Genomic DNA, 16,989 nt, shown 5'->3' on the forward strand with positions numbered 1-16,989 from the left:
CATCACAAAAATGTTAAGCAAGAGATCTTCTGTTGACAAATATCAATTTCCTAGACCTGGCATCGCGTGCTGTCTCCCAGTCTCGGTCAGGAGAATCTCTTACCGTTCAGCTCCCCCGAGGAAGGGCTATAGCTCTTAATCCGTTTACAAAGTAACCTCTCCTGTGATGGAACAATTGAACAAAACGGACCAAGGCCGCTAAACATAATGAAACAAACAGCTTTGAATGTCAAACTTAAACAATGATGTTATAATGCGCAGTATGTACATTTTTCAAAGACAATTTCCAGAACTATATTTCTATATACTTAGATTTATATAACCGAAGTTGAAAGCAAAGCACGCAAGACATAGATAATACAAATTAAAAACGTATTTTTAAAGATCTACAAGTTGTTGTTTTTTTTTAAAGATAGAAAACACGGAACATAACTTGTTATGTAGACAGTGAAATAAACAAAACACGCTCAAACTTCGACACGAAGGTAACAACAGATTTGGTAGCATCGCAGCAACGACGTTTATCACCACTAGCTCACCAAGTCACGGCAGAACCAGAGATTCGGTTTCCTTACAGCGATGCCGTAACATTAAAGTTACCCAAAAAATGCAATGCTCGACGGGTGACTTCAAGAGACAGACCGGCCATTACCCTGAAGACACACTGATAGGCAGGAGATGGGGGGGGGGGGGGGGTAACTTGTTAGAAACTTACTTTTGGTGCCTAAGTGGTTTAAAGGACTTGTGCTGGAGACACGAGGTGAATACATGTATGCACTGGTTAAAATTATTTTTTTTAAAATATTTTTGAAATAAAAGGACCCTGTGAAACAACATGTAGACAGCTCTCTTCCCTTTAACCTGTAATATATATATATATATATAGGTATATATAATATATATATATATATTAAATGAAAATGATAGTAGTAAAAATGCCGTGCGTTTTATCGTCAGGATCCAGAGCGTGCCCTACACATAGAGGAGGGTCTTAGTGGTCAACTTTCAACCGTGACTGATCCAGTAGGGTACTGTCGGTACTGGCCACAACAATGGACCCAACCCAACGCACACACAAAGAAAGAACATTTCCCTAAACCAAAAAAAAAAAAAAAAACGCGAGCTAATTTCACCCACGCAAACACTCGTGCATGTCAGCTGGCTCCTAGTTCTCCTTCAATCATCAGTACCACAATCATCTTTTAACCCCATTCACATGCCACAATCATCTTTTAACCCCATTCACATGCCACAATCATCTTTTAACCCCATTCATATACCACAATTATCTTTTAACCCCATTCACATACCACAATCATCTTTTAACCCCATTCATATGCCCATTCAGATGATTGCGCTAACACAAAGTATGCAATTTAAAAAAAAAACACACACACAAACCATACCCCAAGCACCCGCTCGTTGAACTCCACTGCTTCGCTTCACGGGGTTGGCACTTTACGTTTACCACTGACACAGTCATTACTACAACTACTCCTAGGTACGCAGCACACTCTCACCCATTTTAGTTATTGACTCAAAGAAAAAAAAAATCTCCCACTGGCAACGGTTGGGTGCTTCAAGAAAGAGGTGCTACAGTTAAGGAATGTAAGAGAGGACATGCAACAAAAGGGGAAAACGCGCACCCAATTTTTTTTTTCTTCATAATGAAACATTCTCAGATAATAACATTAAAAGGCCAGGTGACCAAACATGAACTGCTTATTAATATTTTTTTTTAGTCAAAAAGAAAATCACTACAATATACTCTGTAAACAAAAAAAAATGTGTTTGATGCTGGTGAACATTACAGTAACTGCGCTGTACACGGAACTTATTTATTTTTTCCTTGACTGTATGAGGCATATCCCTTGGTAACAGTTTTGGAAGTAGTTGGAACTTAAACGATGAAGGAAGCAATGGGAATATACTTGAAACAGTTTGTTTTTTTTAGAATGTAGTTTACGTCTTTAAATATATTTGAAAAAAAAAAAAAAGACTTTTTTTTCCCCGATATTCTATAAAGAGGGAGTGACTATCGTCGTCATATTAGTCTAGATTTGAAAGGTGCGTGGGTATTTCTTCGAAGCATTACGTATGACCCTCATATAAATTCGCAGCCTAAACAAGAGAGCTAGTTACTTGAGCGGGTGGGTGTGTGCGTGTTGAAGCGGGTGGGGCGGCAAAGGAGAAAGTAGACGATGATCGACTTTACTGTGCCGTTCGTTTATAAGTTTGGTACCACCAGATGTGGTAGACGAAAAAAAAAAGGGGGGGGGGGGAGGAAGTTCACAGAAAAACTTTGAATAATATTCAGAGAAAGAAATGGAACAAATGTTATTTTAAAATATTTAAAGACGTTAACCACATTCTTTATCAGTAAAATAGGATTCAACGCAGTGTGTCATGTTAAAGCTGTTCAACGTTCTTGCTATTTCTTTATCATAACCAAGGAACTGAACATTTGAAAGCCTAGTGTGAATCATATAAAAAAAAAAAAAAGTCCAAACAAAATAAACAAACTGATATAAATAAAATTATAAAGTAGAATGACTCTAGCATAATCCCATATAAGCCTTTTTATATTAAGTCTTTCTGAGAAAAAAATAAAGGGGGGGGGGAGGGTGAAACCACTGGAAGTGATTATAAACATTAATCTCAGCTCTGTGTCACTCCTTTCAATGACAACTGAATGAATTAAAAACATAGTGAGTTGGTCCAGGAGTACAAGGTGCAGCACATACACAATAAGGTTAAAAAAAAAAAGATACAGGTGTGGTAAAGGTCCATCCTAAAACTGCAGTATGTACACTTAGAACGGGGCAAGAAGAAGGGGAGAGACTTTATTACTAATTGAACATTTCAACAAATTGCATTCAAATGACACACATGCATGATAAAAAGAAAATAAAAAAAACAATATATTTGTTTGTTGGTCTAACTGTAAAATGATTGTCATAAGTTTCACAATAAGGTGACAATTTTTATATCTCATTAATATCATGTTTCTATCACAGTTTATTTCCAAACAACTATATTTGCAACACTATTTAAAAATATTGTACAAATATTTTTTCTTCCAGTTTAATCATGTTTTACATTCAAAATAAGTACATCACATAGTGGCTATCAGAAATAGCTCTTCCCTCTAAAATTCAAATCATCTTATGCCCGAATATCCTATCTAGGGTCTTTTTTTTTTATTATTCCAACAGTCATGGATGTGGATTTATTTAGGTCTAGTAATGTATTGACTGGCTGTGGAGTCAAAGTATTAAAAGTGCCCAGACTTCAAAACATAGGGTCTTAGTTGGTTTGTTTTGAGTCCTCTTTTAGTTCCAGTGGTTACCAAATATTTGTTAAAAGTAGGAGCATAGTGATCTATTCTTGTACTAACCACATAACACTAATATAAGCTATATATGCCAAGGAAACATTATACACCTGCCCCATGAACTGTCTTGAAGAGAACATTAATACTAAACTTTATTTTTTTTGTGTATTGCTATAGGTCTAGGTCAAAATATAGAGCTGTCCAATTATATCAATTATTATTTCTTGGTGAATCAATAAATTTTGCAAGTTCAACAGATTGTAAAAATCTTGCCAATATTAAATTGATTTACAATAGGCATATTTATATAATTTATGTTAAATTAGTAATATTTCTTTTGTTATTAATCTATTGTTAAGCAACAAATTTTGATTAATAAGTCTCCCATATTTGAGAATTTTATGTTCTTTTTTTTTTAATAATGAGATGTCAGGGGGATATCTTATGATTTATTATAAAATGGGGAGACGAAGAATACATATATTTTAGGCATAAATAATAACAATGAACCAACAAGACTTAGCTTACTGATACCAATTTTTTTCTGAATATAGTGAAATTCATGAATAATTGGACTATTTTGAGATGTGGATTTTTCGTTTTGGAGGGTGAGTGCAGTTGTCCCCATCTTTTTAATGCTTAAATGTCTAGTTCTCATAAATTTAAGTTTTTATGAATTACTAGATTGTTGTACAATAAAACTGATATATATATATATACTATCAATATTAGCGGATTACAAGGTCTACCTTTAAGATCTAGTTCTAAATCTAATCTAGACTTTGATTAGTCTAGAATCTAGTTACTAAGACTAAGATATAATCTTAATCTAAATTATTCTAAATATAGATCTAAGTCTAAATCTATATAACATACGTTTAAATATAGATCTAGATTCTAGATTGATATTGAACTCTAGAACTTACATCCAGATCTAGATCTTTTGAAGTCTAGATTAGTCTAGAAATAAAGACAGTCGGTAGCCTTTCTTTTAATTTTAGTTATATATATATAATATATATACAAGAGTACATTATACTTCACAGTCTAAAATCTAGATTTTAATAATATAAGTAATTAGATCTAGAATCTATTAATTAGATCTATTTTATAATAAAAAAAATATTATATTTAATTTATTAATTAATATTATAGTCAATAATATTACTAATGTACTCTATAATATAATAAACTAGAGACTAGAATGTGACTAGATGACTAGATGTATATTGATCTAGATTCTAGTCTAGATCTATACTAGAGATAGATCTAGTACTAGTAGTAGAGACTAGAGAAGAACTAGATTAGAGTAATTAGACTCTTAACTCTAAATCTAGACCTGGAATAGAGTCTAGTCTAGACCTAGGACCTAGATCTAGAGACGAGTCTAGAACTAGAACTAGTTACTACTAGTAGAAGTAGTTAGAACTTAGATCTAGATCTAGACTCTCTAGATTATTCTAATTCTAGATCTAGATGTCTAGATCTAGATATTAGAATAATTAGATCTAGATCTACTAAGAAAGTTAAAGTAAGACTATCAGTATGACTAAGACAGTTCATTTTCATTCATTGACTTAACTTAAGACTAGAATCTAGATTCTAGTCTAGATTATAGATTAAATAGAGACCTAGAGTCTAGAATAGTCTAGATTCAAGATACTAACTAAATAACTAGAAAGTCTAGATCTAGTCTAATAGTCAAATAGTAATACATTACTTATTTTTACTAGATTAGATCTCTAATTATTAGTCTAGAGTCTAGGTTTAGAAATTTAGATCTAGATCTACATCTAGATCTAGATCTAGATCTATGTCTAGAGTCTAGATAGATCTATCTGCCTATCTAGATCTAGAATCTAGAACTAGATCTAGATTCTAGATTCTAAGTAAGACTAAGAGTTCAGTGAGACATAAAAATTTACTGGACTTAATAATTTAGAGTTAATAATAGATATAATAATAGATTAGAGACACGATTTAGATATCTACTTGATTTAGCCTTTAAATTTTAATTTAAAGTTACAATTCGAACTTCATCAACTTTCAACTTTTTATTTTAAGTTAACTTAGACTTACCGAAGACGTCCTGCTTCGAGTACCAAGTAGGGGTGCATCACCATATAATAATCCAAATAGGCTAAAAAGAAGAATAACTTTAAAATATATCCAAGGCATTTCTTGATCTATATAAAACACTGTCACTTGTGAGTAGTGGTTACACTTGTGTAATAAATGAATTTATATATAATGCTTCGGCTTCAGTCTCAGAACCACCGTTGTTTTCAACACATCAAAACTTCATAATAAAATCTAGATCTAGGTGTACTCTTCCGCTGTATCATAGCCATAAAGATCTAGATCTACATCTAGTTCGTCAATTTTAATAAAAGAAAAATAGACTGAGACCTTAAAATTAGAAAATTAAAAATTGTTTGGTTCTTGTCTTGGTTTCACCGGCTTTTAAATTTAGATCCACATCTAGATCTAAATGTTTTCGTTGTTCTATGATTAGAAAAAATCGGAACTATTTTTTACTTGCGAAGGTACATCCGTTTTCTGTGTTAAAAAATAATTGTAAAACTCATTCATTTGATTCAGGCTGGGAATCGAAGTAGGGAGAGATATAATCTATAGATCTAGACTCTAATTTCAACACTGAAATATGTCTATTTTTAGCCTTTAAAAAAATAATTAAAATAATGTTTTTTCGTCCCTTATTTGATTTCTTAATTTTTACCTCTTTAGTGACCAAAGGGGAATGTTAATAATTAAAGGCTATATTAAAACAAAAGGTGCCGGTACTCAGTGATGGATTGCCTAACTTTTTACTACTAATAAAGTAATAATAAACGTTAAAATACAAGAAAAGTAATAGGTCTAGTTTTTTTCCCCCACAAAGTTGAAGCAGTTGGACTTAGCTTTATCTTAGCTTTATATAGACTAGATCTTGATATTTCTTTCTATATTCTTGATATTATATAGCTCCCCAATAACAAAACATGCATTTACTTCCAGAGATAGATCTAAGTCTGATAAGAGATTAGAACTATAAGACCAAGAGATTAGAACTGTAGCCTATAATGTAGGCTATCTGTAATTTATTTTTAAAAAGTTTCTACGAAGTCTTACATTGATTTTATATTCTCCCCACCCCTCAAATTTACAAAGAACATACACTTACTGCTAAATGTTATTGTTTGAGCCTATGATTATTTAGTTTAAATAAAGAATATATATATATATATTGGCACACCCATAATGCTGTTTTTTTTTTTTTTTGTTGTTTTTTTTTTGTATTTATTTATTTGTTGTTGTTGTTGTTGTTATTTTAATCAAGGGGTATAACTCAGTTCAAAATACATAACAAAAGAATAACCTTTTAGCTCCCCTTGTATCATGCCCTCTTAACTTAGCCGTCATCCCTGTTTAAAAGCTCTACAGTGTACAATTTACGCAATGACACCTTGATGTCACCCAATGGCGTCACTAGGGGGGGGGGTGCGGTCCGCACCGGAGGACACCCGTTAGGGAGGGTGACACCCAAGTAAAAAAAAATTCACTTTGGAAATATCTTTACTTTTTTTTTTTTTTTTGGGGGGGGGGGAGGGGGGATGTATTAGAAGGCCAAAGATACATAAAAGTAGGCCTATCTTTAACCTATTGACAAAGTGGTGACTAATTAACCAAAGCATAACACGTTAGCGCAAAGTGTTTTATAAAAAAAAAAGGCTCTTCTAAAAAAAAAAAACAAAAAAAAAACATTGTGATTCGGAAGGAAAAAAAAACAAGAAGAAAATGTCAGGCGAGCAATAACAAGATGCCGGACTCACTATTTAAAAAGAGAAAATAAAGAGGTTCATTCTTATGTGCATTGATCGTAACGCTGAGCTTCAAATCCTACTGGAAGCAATCATTGATGTAGCAGATACATTTAGAGCGATTCAACCAAAAATTCTTTAGTGCAACAACCAAAGAAGTATTGTAGATGTCAGTTTCAAAATATTGGCGTATATGATGATTTTCCAAAAGGTCACATTCAAACAGAAATGCCATGTCTGAGAAGGGATCTAAAGGCAACAAAAGTTATTCTTAGAGAAAAAAAAATGTCAGTGCACGATTCATATGCTTTAACCGTTTCTTAACATTTGCATATGTTTGGTCTCATGTTAAAAGGATATTTATAATTAAAATTAAGAACTTTTTTTTAGACAAAACGAACAGACAATAGTTTCACAACGGGCAATTTTTTAAAAAATGAAAACGTTCAAAACATTAACTTTGATCAAGTTAATGAAAAGTTTTCCAGTTTGAAATCCAGATTTAAGAAAACAACTGTAATTTACTTGTGGTTGCATTGTTGTAAAATTGAACTCTAGATTAATGGCAATGTCTTCGATTCTGAAGATTAAGAATGAGTGCAGAGTTTCACTAAGCCAACCCAGTGAAATTTAGATAAATTGTATAAACAAGTGAATTTTAAAATTTTAGGACACTCGTTTTATAGTTGTTCAACAATCAAATAACACAGGTAATTATAAACTATATGTATTACAGCTAAACAAACAAACGAAAAAAAGGCAGGATTTCTTAAAAGGGGGGGGGGTGATAGTGGTGACACCCTGAGTTGACCGCACCGGATGACACCCACCCTAGTGACGCCACTGCAATGTCACCATCACACAGACGGGCGTTATTATCAATAGTATGGTAACTGTAGTAAAAGGCAAATAATAGTTATAACAAGATTTAACTAAAAAAAGCACTTCCAGGCTTCCTGGTCTGTGGGTCTCTATAATCTTAAATTTCTACTGATACACAATGAAGCGCGCTTGGCTTCCGAACCGGGGGTCGTGGGTTCGAATCTCGGGATAAATTTTGGGATCTATGAGTCCACCCAGCTCTGATGGGTACCTGACATTAGTTGTGGAAAAGTAAAGGCGGTTGGTCTTTAGGCTGGCCACACGACACCCTCGTTAACTGTGGGCCACAGCAACAGATGACCTTTACACCATCTGCCCTATAGATCACAAGGTCTGAAAGGGGGAACTTGACTTGTACTTACTAAAGATACAGAAACATGTTAAAACATGGACGTTTCTATGACAGTCAAGACAATGAGGAAACATCAGTGTATGCTTCAAGGGAGGAAACATCAAACATCAGTGTAGGCTTCAAGGGAGGAAACACTGCAACATGATACTAGTTGATAGCGTATAGGTAGAACATTTTTACAATTCGTTTCCTCCTTTTTTTTTTTTTTTGAGGCGCGGTGGCTGAGTGGTAGAGCTCTTAGCTTCCGAACCGAGGGTTCCGTGTTCGTATCATGTTGAAGACTGGGCTTTTGAATTTCGGGATTTTAGGGCGCCTCTGAGTCCACCCAGCTCTAATGGGTACCTGACATTAGTTGGGGAAAAGTAAAGGCGGTTGGCCCTATGACACCATGCTTGGGCCACAGCAACAGATGACCTTTACATCATCTGCCACATATATTGCAATGTCAGAAAGGGGAACTTAACGTTATGGAGTCAATACACATATTAATCATCAAGTCCTCATCACATTCTATTTATATCTTGTAATGCTTCAAGGAGTCTTGCAAGTGAGCTTTGCACAGTCAAGTTCTATCACCAGTCCCGCTAATGACGGCAATAATTCGATACGCTTAATGTTCCTGTTCCTCTTTGTACTTATTCAATTTTTTTTACTGAATCTAATAGAAACATTTGACTTGAAAGAGGGAATTTCAGTAGAATAACCGTGTTTAAAAAATGTGTAAGCCTAATCTCATATGCAATATATAATGTAATAAATGGCTAGTATTTAATATTTAATGTAAAAAAAAATTAGAACACTCATTTGCCCCCCCCCCCTCAAGTGTGGGCCCTGGGGGGATCTTCAAATTCTCCCCCCCCCCTTAGCTACGCCACATTACAATAGATTAACGATTGACACAATTTTATGCAGACGATGACTTTGACATCATAAACTCTATGCCGTGTTAACCTACCTGGGGAAAAGCATCAGATAAAGGTTGCTTATTAACTGTTTTTTTTTTTCTTCTCACAGGCAAAGTGCACATTTTCTAAAACACCAATAAAGGTCTCGTAGAATCTGATGCATACGTACGGAGGAACACCTCGTGGCCTTGAATCGGCTTCCGACCATCGCTTGGGCGGAGGAACCCATGGGTTGGCTTAAGGAGCCGTGTCCCATGACAACGGATGCGATTAAATGGCCATCTTGTTGACGGGGGACCACCGGACAGAGGGATCTATTTATCTCTCATTCCCCGGGCATGCTACTCTGCCTCATAGTGGCGCCCGGGTGGAAACGATCGTAGGAGGAAACGATTAGGCTAAAGGGTAGCAAAACAAGACTCCCGTGGGGGTGCCTAAGGGGGTGCCAGAGCATCCTCATTGCACTGCGCGGAGTTGTAAAAAAGCTCCCACAACCTTGTCACAATCCAGGCGCTGTTCCTCAAAGGGCCGTTACATAATAAATGGCGTGTCCCACACGGTTAGCTTGGTATAGAAAAGAAAAATGGCGGGGTCTTAGTAGATCTATACGCGGCCTCTTGCGGCGAGTCTGACCCACCCACCAGACAAAACAGTGTACACTGTTTTTATACAGGCCGGTGAGAGGGAGCTCTTGTTCACTTTTGCTGGCCTAGAGTTCCAAACTCTACCTGACAGCTTAAGAAGAAGAATCTCTCATTCCAGGCCTCTGTGTAAATCCTTCCTGTTGGTCATAGGATCATTAAAGGGAGCAAGCTCGACCCTTAAGGGCTACTGACTGAGGTACACCGTGTACACGAGGAATATCAACACCGTGCTGGTAATGTCGATCTGATGCTCTAAAGGGGCTAGTCCAATGAACCGTCCAAACAGAAAGAGTCGACGATTAGTTGGCAATTTGCTGCCAATACTGTGCTTTAAGTCAAATGGTCTCCTTAAAAGTGTCTGAAAGAATTACATAAATAATCGACTTTTTGACGATTTACTAAAATTTGTCAAAGCAAAATAAATGTTATATTATATAAGTATTGTTATAAAAATAGTTGATATTATAATAACACCAATGTATTTAAGATTTATAAGTTAAGCAATAAATATGTTTCTAGTCATTTGCCTTCTTTTTCAAATAATCAGTCCTATATCTGAGATGAAATGCACAGTGGTTTCCAGATCAGATACAGTTTGTTTTCCAAAGGCAGTGGCGTAGCAAGGTACCCTAGGGCCCGGGTTCAAGAACATCTTGGTGGGCCCCCTACAGCCAATAAGACAAATTTAGTGTGTGACAAAAATGAATAATCTAAATGCAAAGACATTCCAATGTAAAGATCGTAACTTTAAAAAAAAAAAGTTATTCGAATGGATGGTTTTAAGCTACTACGATGTGAATGAGTGGGCATTGCATCGTATTGGTTTCTCGTGAGCTAGTATGACGGCTCGTTCTCTGCGCAATTTCAACGGTGGGATGTTTGCCATAATCTCGCCAGCGGCAATTGGCGTTGTCCTAAAGGTTCCACAGATTAGTCTTAAGGCTTGGTTCTGAACAGCATCTAGGCTTGCTAAGGTCGTTTGCGAAGCCCAGACCTGAACAGGAAGACCGTAGTCCATGTGAGAGCGTACTGCACCCATGTACAGTCCTCTCAGCACATCAGCTCTCGCTCCCCACTTCGTTCCAGCTAGTTTCTTTACGATATTCAACTTCTCGGAAGCTGTTTCCTTTACCTGCTGGATATGATCGCACATAGTCAGTTTCTGATCGAGAATTACTCCAAGGTACTTGGGCTTTTTATCCCATTCCAGAATCTTGCCATCCATTCTAAGCTCGACAGGTTCCTTCAATATATCACGGCCCAGCGTAAACCATGAGTAAACCGACTTCGAGTGGTTTACCTCAAGGTTCCACATTCTGGCGTAGCAGGATATAGTTGTTAATGCCTGCTGGAGAGTGTCAATGAGTTGTTGACGATCTCTCCCTGACTCCCACAACACGATATCATCTGCAAACAACAGCTTCTGACATTTCAAAAGAGCCGGCAAGTCGTTGATAAAGACCAAAAACAGCGTACAGCTGAGTGCCGATCCCTGCGGCACCCCTTGCTCAAGTGGAAGTTTCCTCGACAAGTGCTTACCAACACGAGTCTGTACCGTTCTTTCCGTGAGGAAATTTTGGATCCACCTAAGCATATGAGAACCGACACCTAAGTTCATCAGTTTCAACAACAAGCCGGGCCTCCATACTCTGTCGTAGGCCTGCTTGAGATCGATAAATACCGCTAGCGTCGACTGACCAGGTCGATTTGTGTTGCCCCACTGGAAGCCATCCGCCACTTTCTGCATGAATAACGTCACTTGATCGATCGCATTTCGTTGCCTCCTGAACCTGCCCTGTTCAGGAGCAATGAGACCCTTCGTTTCTAGAAACCATGTGAGCCTTCTGTTGACCATGCGTTCGGCCGCCTTCCCGACGTTGGACGTCAACGAGACGGGTCGGTAGCTTTCTGCACGATCTGGGACTTTCCCCTTTTTGAGCAGGGTAACAATCGTTGCCACTCGCCAAGCCCTGGGGAAATCCCCCTTAGTCCAAGTACGATTGATCAAATCCAACAGTTTCCTTCTGCCTATGGGACCGAGATGTTTCAGCATTTCGTTGCTGATCCCATCTGGCCCCGGTGCCTTGCGCAACTTGCACTTCCGAAGTGCAATGTCTAGCTCTCCGTAGGTAAAAGAGTTGATGAATGTGCTCGTCTCGTCCTCACCATAGACATATCTGCGTTTCGCTTTCGCCTTCCTGATGCTGTCTAGAGCTTTCGACACTTCGCTCCTCTCACCCGTCCTAGAGATGGCCGCAAAGGCATGGTTTAGAGCAGTGGTCTTCAACGGGGGCGATATCGCCCCCTAGGGGGCGTTTTCGAGGTTTTGGGGGGCGTTGAGAGCCAAAGGGGCGGTAGGGGGGCGCTGGGCACAAAATGGGGCGGTAAGGGGGCGCTGGGCATAAAGGTGGAAAGAAGAAACTAAAGGTGCTCTAAAACAAAACAAATTAAAAAATTCTTCAACATTAAAGCTGGGAAACTAAATATAGACAAATTATAGTTAACTTGCTTCTAATTTAAGAACAGAAACCCTAAAACCAAGTCGGCTTAACGAACATATAGCGATATCCAAAAATAATTTAAGAATATTCATGAACAATTATAAAAATCTACAATTAAAACAATATTAAAATAAAAAAAAACAACAACTGCAAAGCAGGATATGTGTTAATGGCTTATTAGAAAAATGCATAGCTTTTTTAAAATACTTGTGATATTGTTGAAAAATTGATTAAAACTAAATTTATTTTAAAACATATGTAACACAAAAAGACTTTTTTACTGTTCGAGATGAAATATTTTTCAAAATTGTCTAGTTATGTAGCTTATGATAAGATAAGAAGATAAAGGAAACCATCAGTGGTTGGACGCTACAATGACTTCATAGGTGATATAGGATAAAGAACAAATCTATTCACTATTCACATTGTTAGTTATGATACACAATAAAAGTATAGCCCGCAATTTCATTTCTATTTGAATCTAATCATAAAACTGTAAATAAAATACAATCCCATGCCGACAATAATCACTTCTTTCAACAGTTTTATGAAACAAATGATGAAAAAGGTGTAAGACTCTAGTTGTAAAAAATTGTTGTACAAGGTAGGCATCTAACACAAATGAATGAAACTAACTTCCGAATGCTAGGAAAGAGATTAACTTTTATTGATAATATCATTTTCTCTTTTATCGAGATATTAAATCTATTTTAAAGAGTTTTACAATCTCATATCACTTGTTTATTGACAAATGAATTAGTGCCCAAGGACACCTATATCTATTCCATTTACATAACAATTCTATGAAGAAATTAAGATTTGCTTCTAAAATTAAATATATATATATATATATATATATATATATATATATATATATATATATATATATATATATATATATATATATATATATATATATATATATATATATATATAAATTACACTTATTAAACATGTGTTACTGGCATTCAAATTGAGTTGCATGAAAAAAATAGATTTACAAAACTATGTCTTCAGTAAAAGAATCTAAACATAGGAGGCACACAGTGGCGTATCTAGGGTGGGGGGAGGGGGGAAATTGAAAATCCCCCAAATTAGTGCTTTTTTAATTAATTAAATTAAATATTACGCAAAATGCAGCGGCCCCAGAAATGTCAGGCCCCCTGGCCCCCAAACGATGGAAATTCCTAGCTACGCCCCTGGAGGCACAACAGAGATGTGGCTGCATTTAAAGTTTCAGTAAAGTTCCGAAACTTTGGTCGAAATTGGAATGATGTTTTAGCTTTTCAGTAAACATACATGGTTAACCTAGATTTAGTGCGTAACAAAGTTAATAAATAAGCAAAGAAATAGACTGGATGTAGCCAATAGAGTAGACCTTCGCCTTGCTTTGACTAATTTAAAGCTTGAAATTTCTAATATTGTCAGACTGCAGGAAGCACAAGGTTACCATTAGCTTAATTTCATTTGTAGTGAATTCAGTAATAGTAATATTTATATTAAAAAATAAAACTAAATTGACAATTAAACCTAAAAACAGTAGGCCCAAATATTCTTAGGATTTGAAGGAAAGTCTTTACAATTAATTTTTGTGTGTAATCACTGCAAATTATTTGACATAATTTTTGCATAATGATAATATTGGCTGTTTTTGCCTTTCATTCCGAAGATTACGGCTGAGTCCAGTGTTTCACATAACTACGCAAACCAAACTGCGACCTACATATTTTCCCGAATTTTGTGCAGACAAAGCCGTTGTAGCAAATGTTTGTCCCGCAGTTTTTGTAAGAGCTCTCGAACTGTTTCTCTCAGAGGCTATCTGCTGCCAGAGAATGCTGCCAGGTACTTTCCTCTATGCCAGTGAGAGCGAAATGGCGCCTGAATAAATCTTTATATCGCAAACGGGGAAGGGGGGCACCTCTGTAACCCAGTCCTCCTCAAAGCTCGTCAGTCATAGGCCAAGGAGTTCACAACAATCGCCTTTGGCATGCGGTCGTCTCCTAAGCGGGATAAGTGTTATTGACAGCATACAAATTAATAAATAGATGATATTTTGTTCAAATTTGCTTTCTCACGCTTCTTCAGAACTGTTTTTCTTAGAGGGGGGCGGTGGCGGATTTTTTTTAAAGAAAACATTCGAAAAGGGGCGGTAGGCCAAAAAAGGTTGAAGACCACTGGTTTAGAGCGTCCGACCGTTTAGAGTCAGTGACCACCAAGCCTTGAGCCGTTTGCAGGGGCGCAGCTGCTTTTGGTTCTTTCGCCCTGGTTAGGTTATTGAGAAGTTTCCATGCCTGTCGTCCGTCCGCAAGATCCAGGTTAGCACATGTCTTCGCCCACTTCTGTCTCGTACCCTCCGCAATGGCTTCCTTCACCTCCGCCGTAAGCTTGTTGTAAGCTCTTCTGGTTTCATCGGTTTTTCGACGACTATGCTGCCTGCGTGCAGACCGCCTTAGTCGGATTAGGCGTGCCAGTGCGGGAGACCAAAAGTGACTAAACTTGCGCCCCCCGTAGGACCTCGGGATAGCTTTTTGAGCAGCACCTAAGATGGCTTTGACAAAGAGTCCGTAAGTCCGGTTAATGCAATCTGCTTGGATATCCAATCCGTTCAGAGCTACATCCGATGCACTCCTAAACAGATCACAGTTAGCACGTTTATACACCCATTTTGGTTCTGTATATGGGGTACTCACGTTGAGCTTTCCGAGTTCGATTGTGACCAAGACCGGCAGATGATCACTACCGACGTCGTTGAGCACGTCCACTCTTGACTGTGACCTTAAGTCAGTTGACACCACGGACAAATCTGGCCGCGACATACCCCCATGCCCGGTGTGCAGAAAGGTCGGGGGGCTGTCTTTGCCCTGCAAAACAACCAGATTTGTTTCGTCACATATCTCAAGTAGTCGGCGCCCTCGGATATCAGAGTCCGCGCATCCCCACGCTGGGGACTTAGCGTTAAAATCACCCGCAACGATCATCCTTGTACCAAAAGGCTCACGCAGTTTGAATTGCAACTCAGACTTAGGTGGATTGTATATGTTTACGCATGTGAATCGCTGACCATATTTGTACACCTCCACTGTCAAAGTGTCAGTCCCACCGGGTCCCGCAGGGGCGCTGGATTCCACTACTCAGGCTGTAAGCGTATTACGTACGAACGTTACAAGTACCTGGCACCTCGAGCAGGAACACCGGTAGGCTGTGAAGCCGTAAAGAAGAGGTGGCCCCTAGTCTGAGCGTAAAGTCTCTTGGCACAGTAGGACATCTGCCTCGTATTGCTCTGCTATCGTATAGACATCGATCCGTTTCAACGAGAACTGCCGATTCAGATTGAGGTGGATAATCCGTAGCTGTTTGCTTCGGTCGTAACCGGGTGGGGGTGCACCACTCCCCCCTGCCTTGCCTCCTGGTGCGTTCACCTTTCGGGTTTTGGTGAATGAGGGTGTACCACGTCCTCTAGCCTTGCCTCCTAGTACGGTCACCTTTCGGGTTTTCGTGGGGGGGGCACAACTCCCCCGTTTGTGCGTGAGGCCATCGTGGCGCTCTGGGTTAGCGGGCTGGGCTCGGGCGTCGTACCCGAGGGATGCTGGCCACCTTTCTCACATCCTATGGTATTGCCGGTCTTTTGGTGGGGCACGACTCCACCGTATGTGCTTGAGGCCATCGTGGCGCTCTGTGTTAGTGGGCTGGGCTCGGGCGTCGTACCCGAGGGATGCTGGCCTCCTGTCTCACATCCAGAGGAAACCGTTTCCTCCCGCGTTTTCTTGTCCGATAGTAGCACATTTTTCGACCACAAACCTATCGTTGCCGTTGTGTGGTCGGAGCCTGTTAGACCGGTAATGCTCATACCGCGTTTTCGACACTTGACTTTTGCATAGAGAGAAATTTTGCCCCGGGGGGGGGGGCGGACTGGTTGCATGTAAGACACATAGGCTGTCCCAATCGTTGAGACAGTAGCTGAATGTCTTGGACTGGTGTCCAAGACCGCTGAACCCATTGTCGGCACTGCGAGCTTGCCCTCGAGAGAGGGGAAATTTTGGAGACCGTCTTTTTCAACGTTCGTTACCAATGCCGTCGGCGTGGCGGCTTAGTGCGATGCCGGTGTCTCCGGAAACACTGGCCCCGAGGTCCCCCAACGTTTATGGCGCGCCGTATCGTAGCACGCTGGGCTCCGATCTTTTCACCCCCGTACTCAGCCTTGTGAGCCGAATACAGTGGCTACTAAGTTGGGAGCTGGAGACGTGTGGCTGTTTTAATTTTACATTGATCACCTGGCCTTTAAAACCTGTAATCAAAAACCAGTTCCACTTGGCCACCCCCACATGGGGTGTTCACGCGACAACCACGATGAGGTGGGATCTGGAATTGCCGCGCGTAACCACTGCCTGCTACACAAGTAAATATCACACTAGTACTCCGAGTTCAAGAACATCTTGATGGGCTCCTCTCCAGCCAATAAGACAAATTTAGTGTGTGACAAAAAATGAGTAAACTAAATGTAAAGACATTCAAATGTAAAGATCGTACCTTTTTCTTTAAAAAAGTAATTA

At 38.6% G+C, this 16,989-nt stretch overlaps 1 protein-coding gene across 1 annotated transcript in view; it reads right to left on the bottom strand.

The window, feature by feature from the left end:
• The window catches only part of LOC106077764 (uncharacterized), a 57,685-nt gene extending 51,852 nt beyond the window's left edge, over positions 1 to 5,833 (bottom strand). The window contains exon 1 of the mRNA XM_056015114.1: positions 5,414 to 5,833. Within this exon, the coding sequence (XP_055871089.1) occupies positions 5,414 to 5,512 (99 nt within the window). The 5' untranslated portion in view covers positions 5,513 to 5,833. The remainder of the gene's footprint in view (positions 1 to 5,413) is intronic.
• Between the last annotated feature and the right edge of the window lie 11,156 nt (positions 5,834 to 16,989).

Source organism: Biomphalaria glabrata, chromosome 17, assembly GCF_947242115.1.
Source record: "Biomphalaria glabrata chromosome 17, xgBioGlab47.1, whole genome shotgun sequence".
Taxonomy (NCBI): Eukaryota; Metazoa; Mollusca; class Gastropoda; family Planorbidae; genus Biomphalaria; species Biomphalaria glabrata.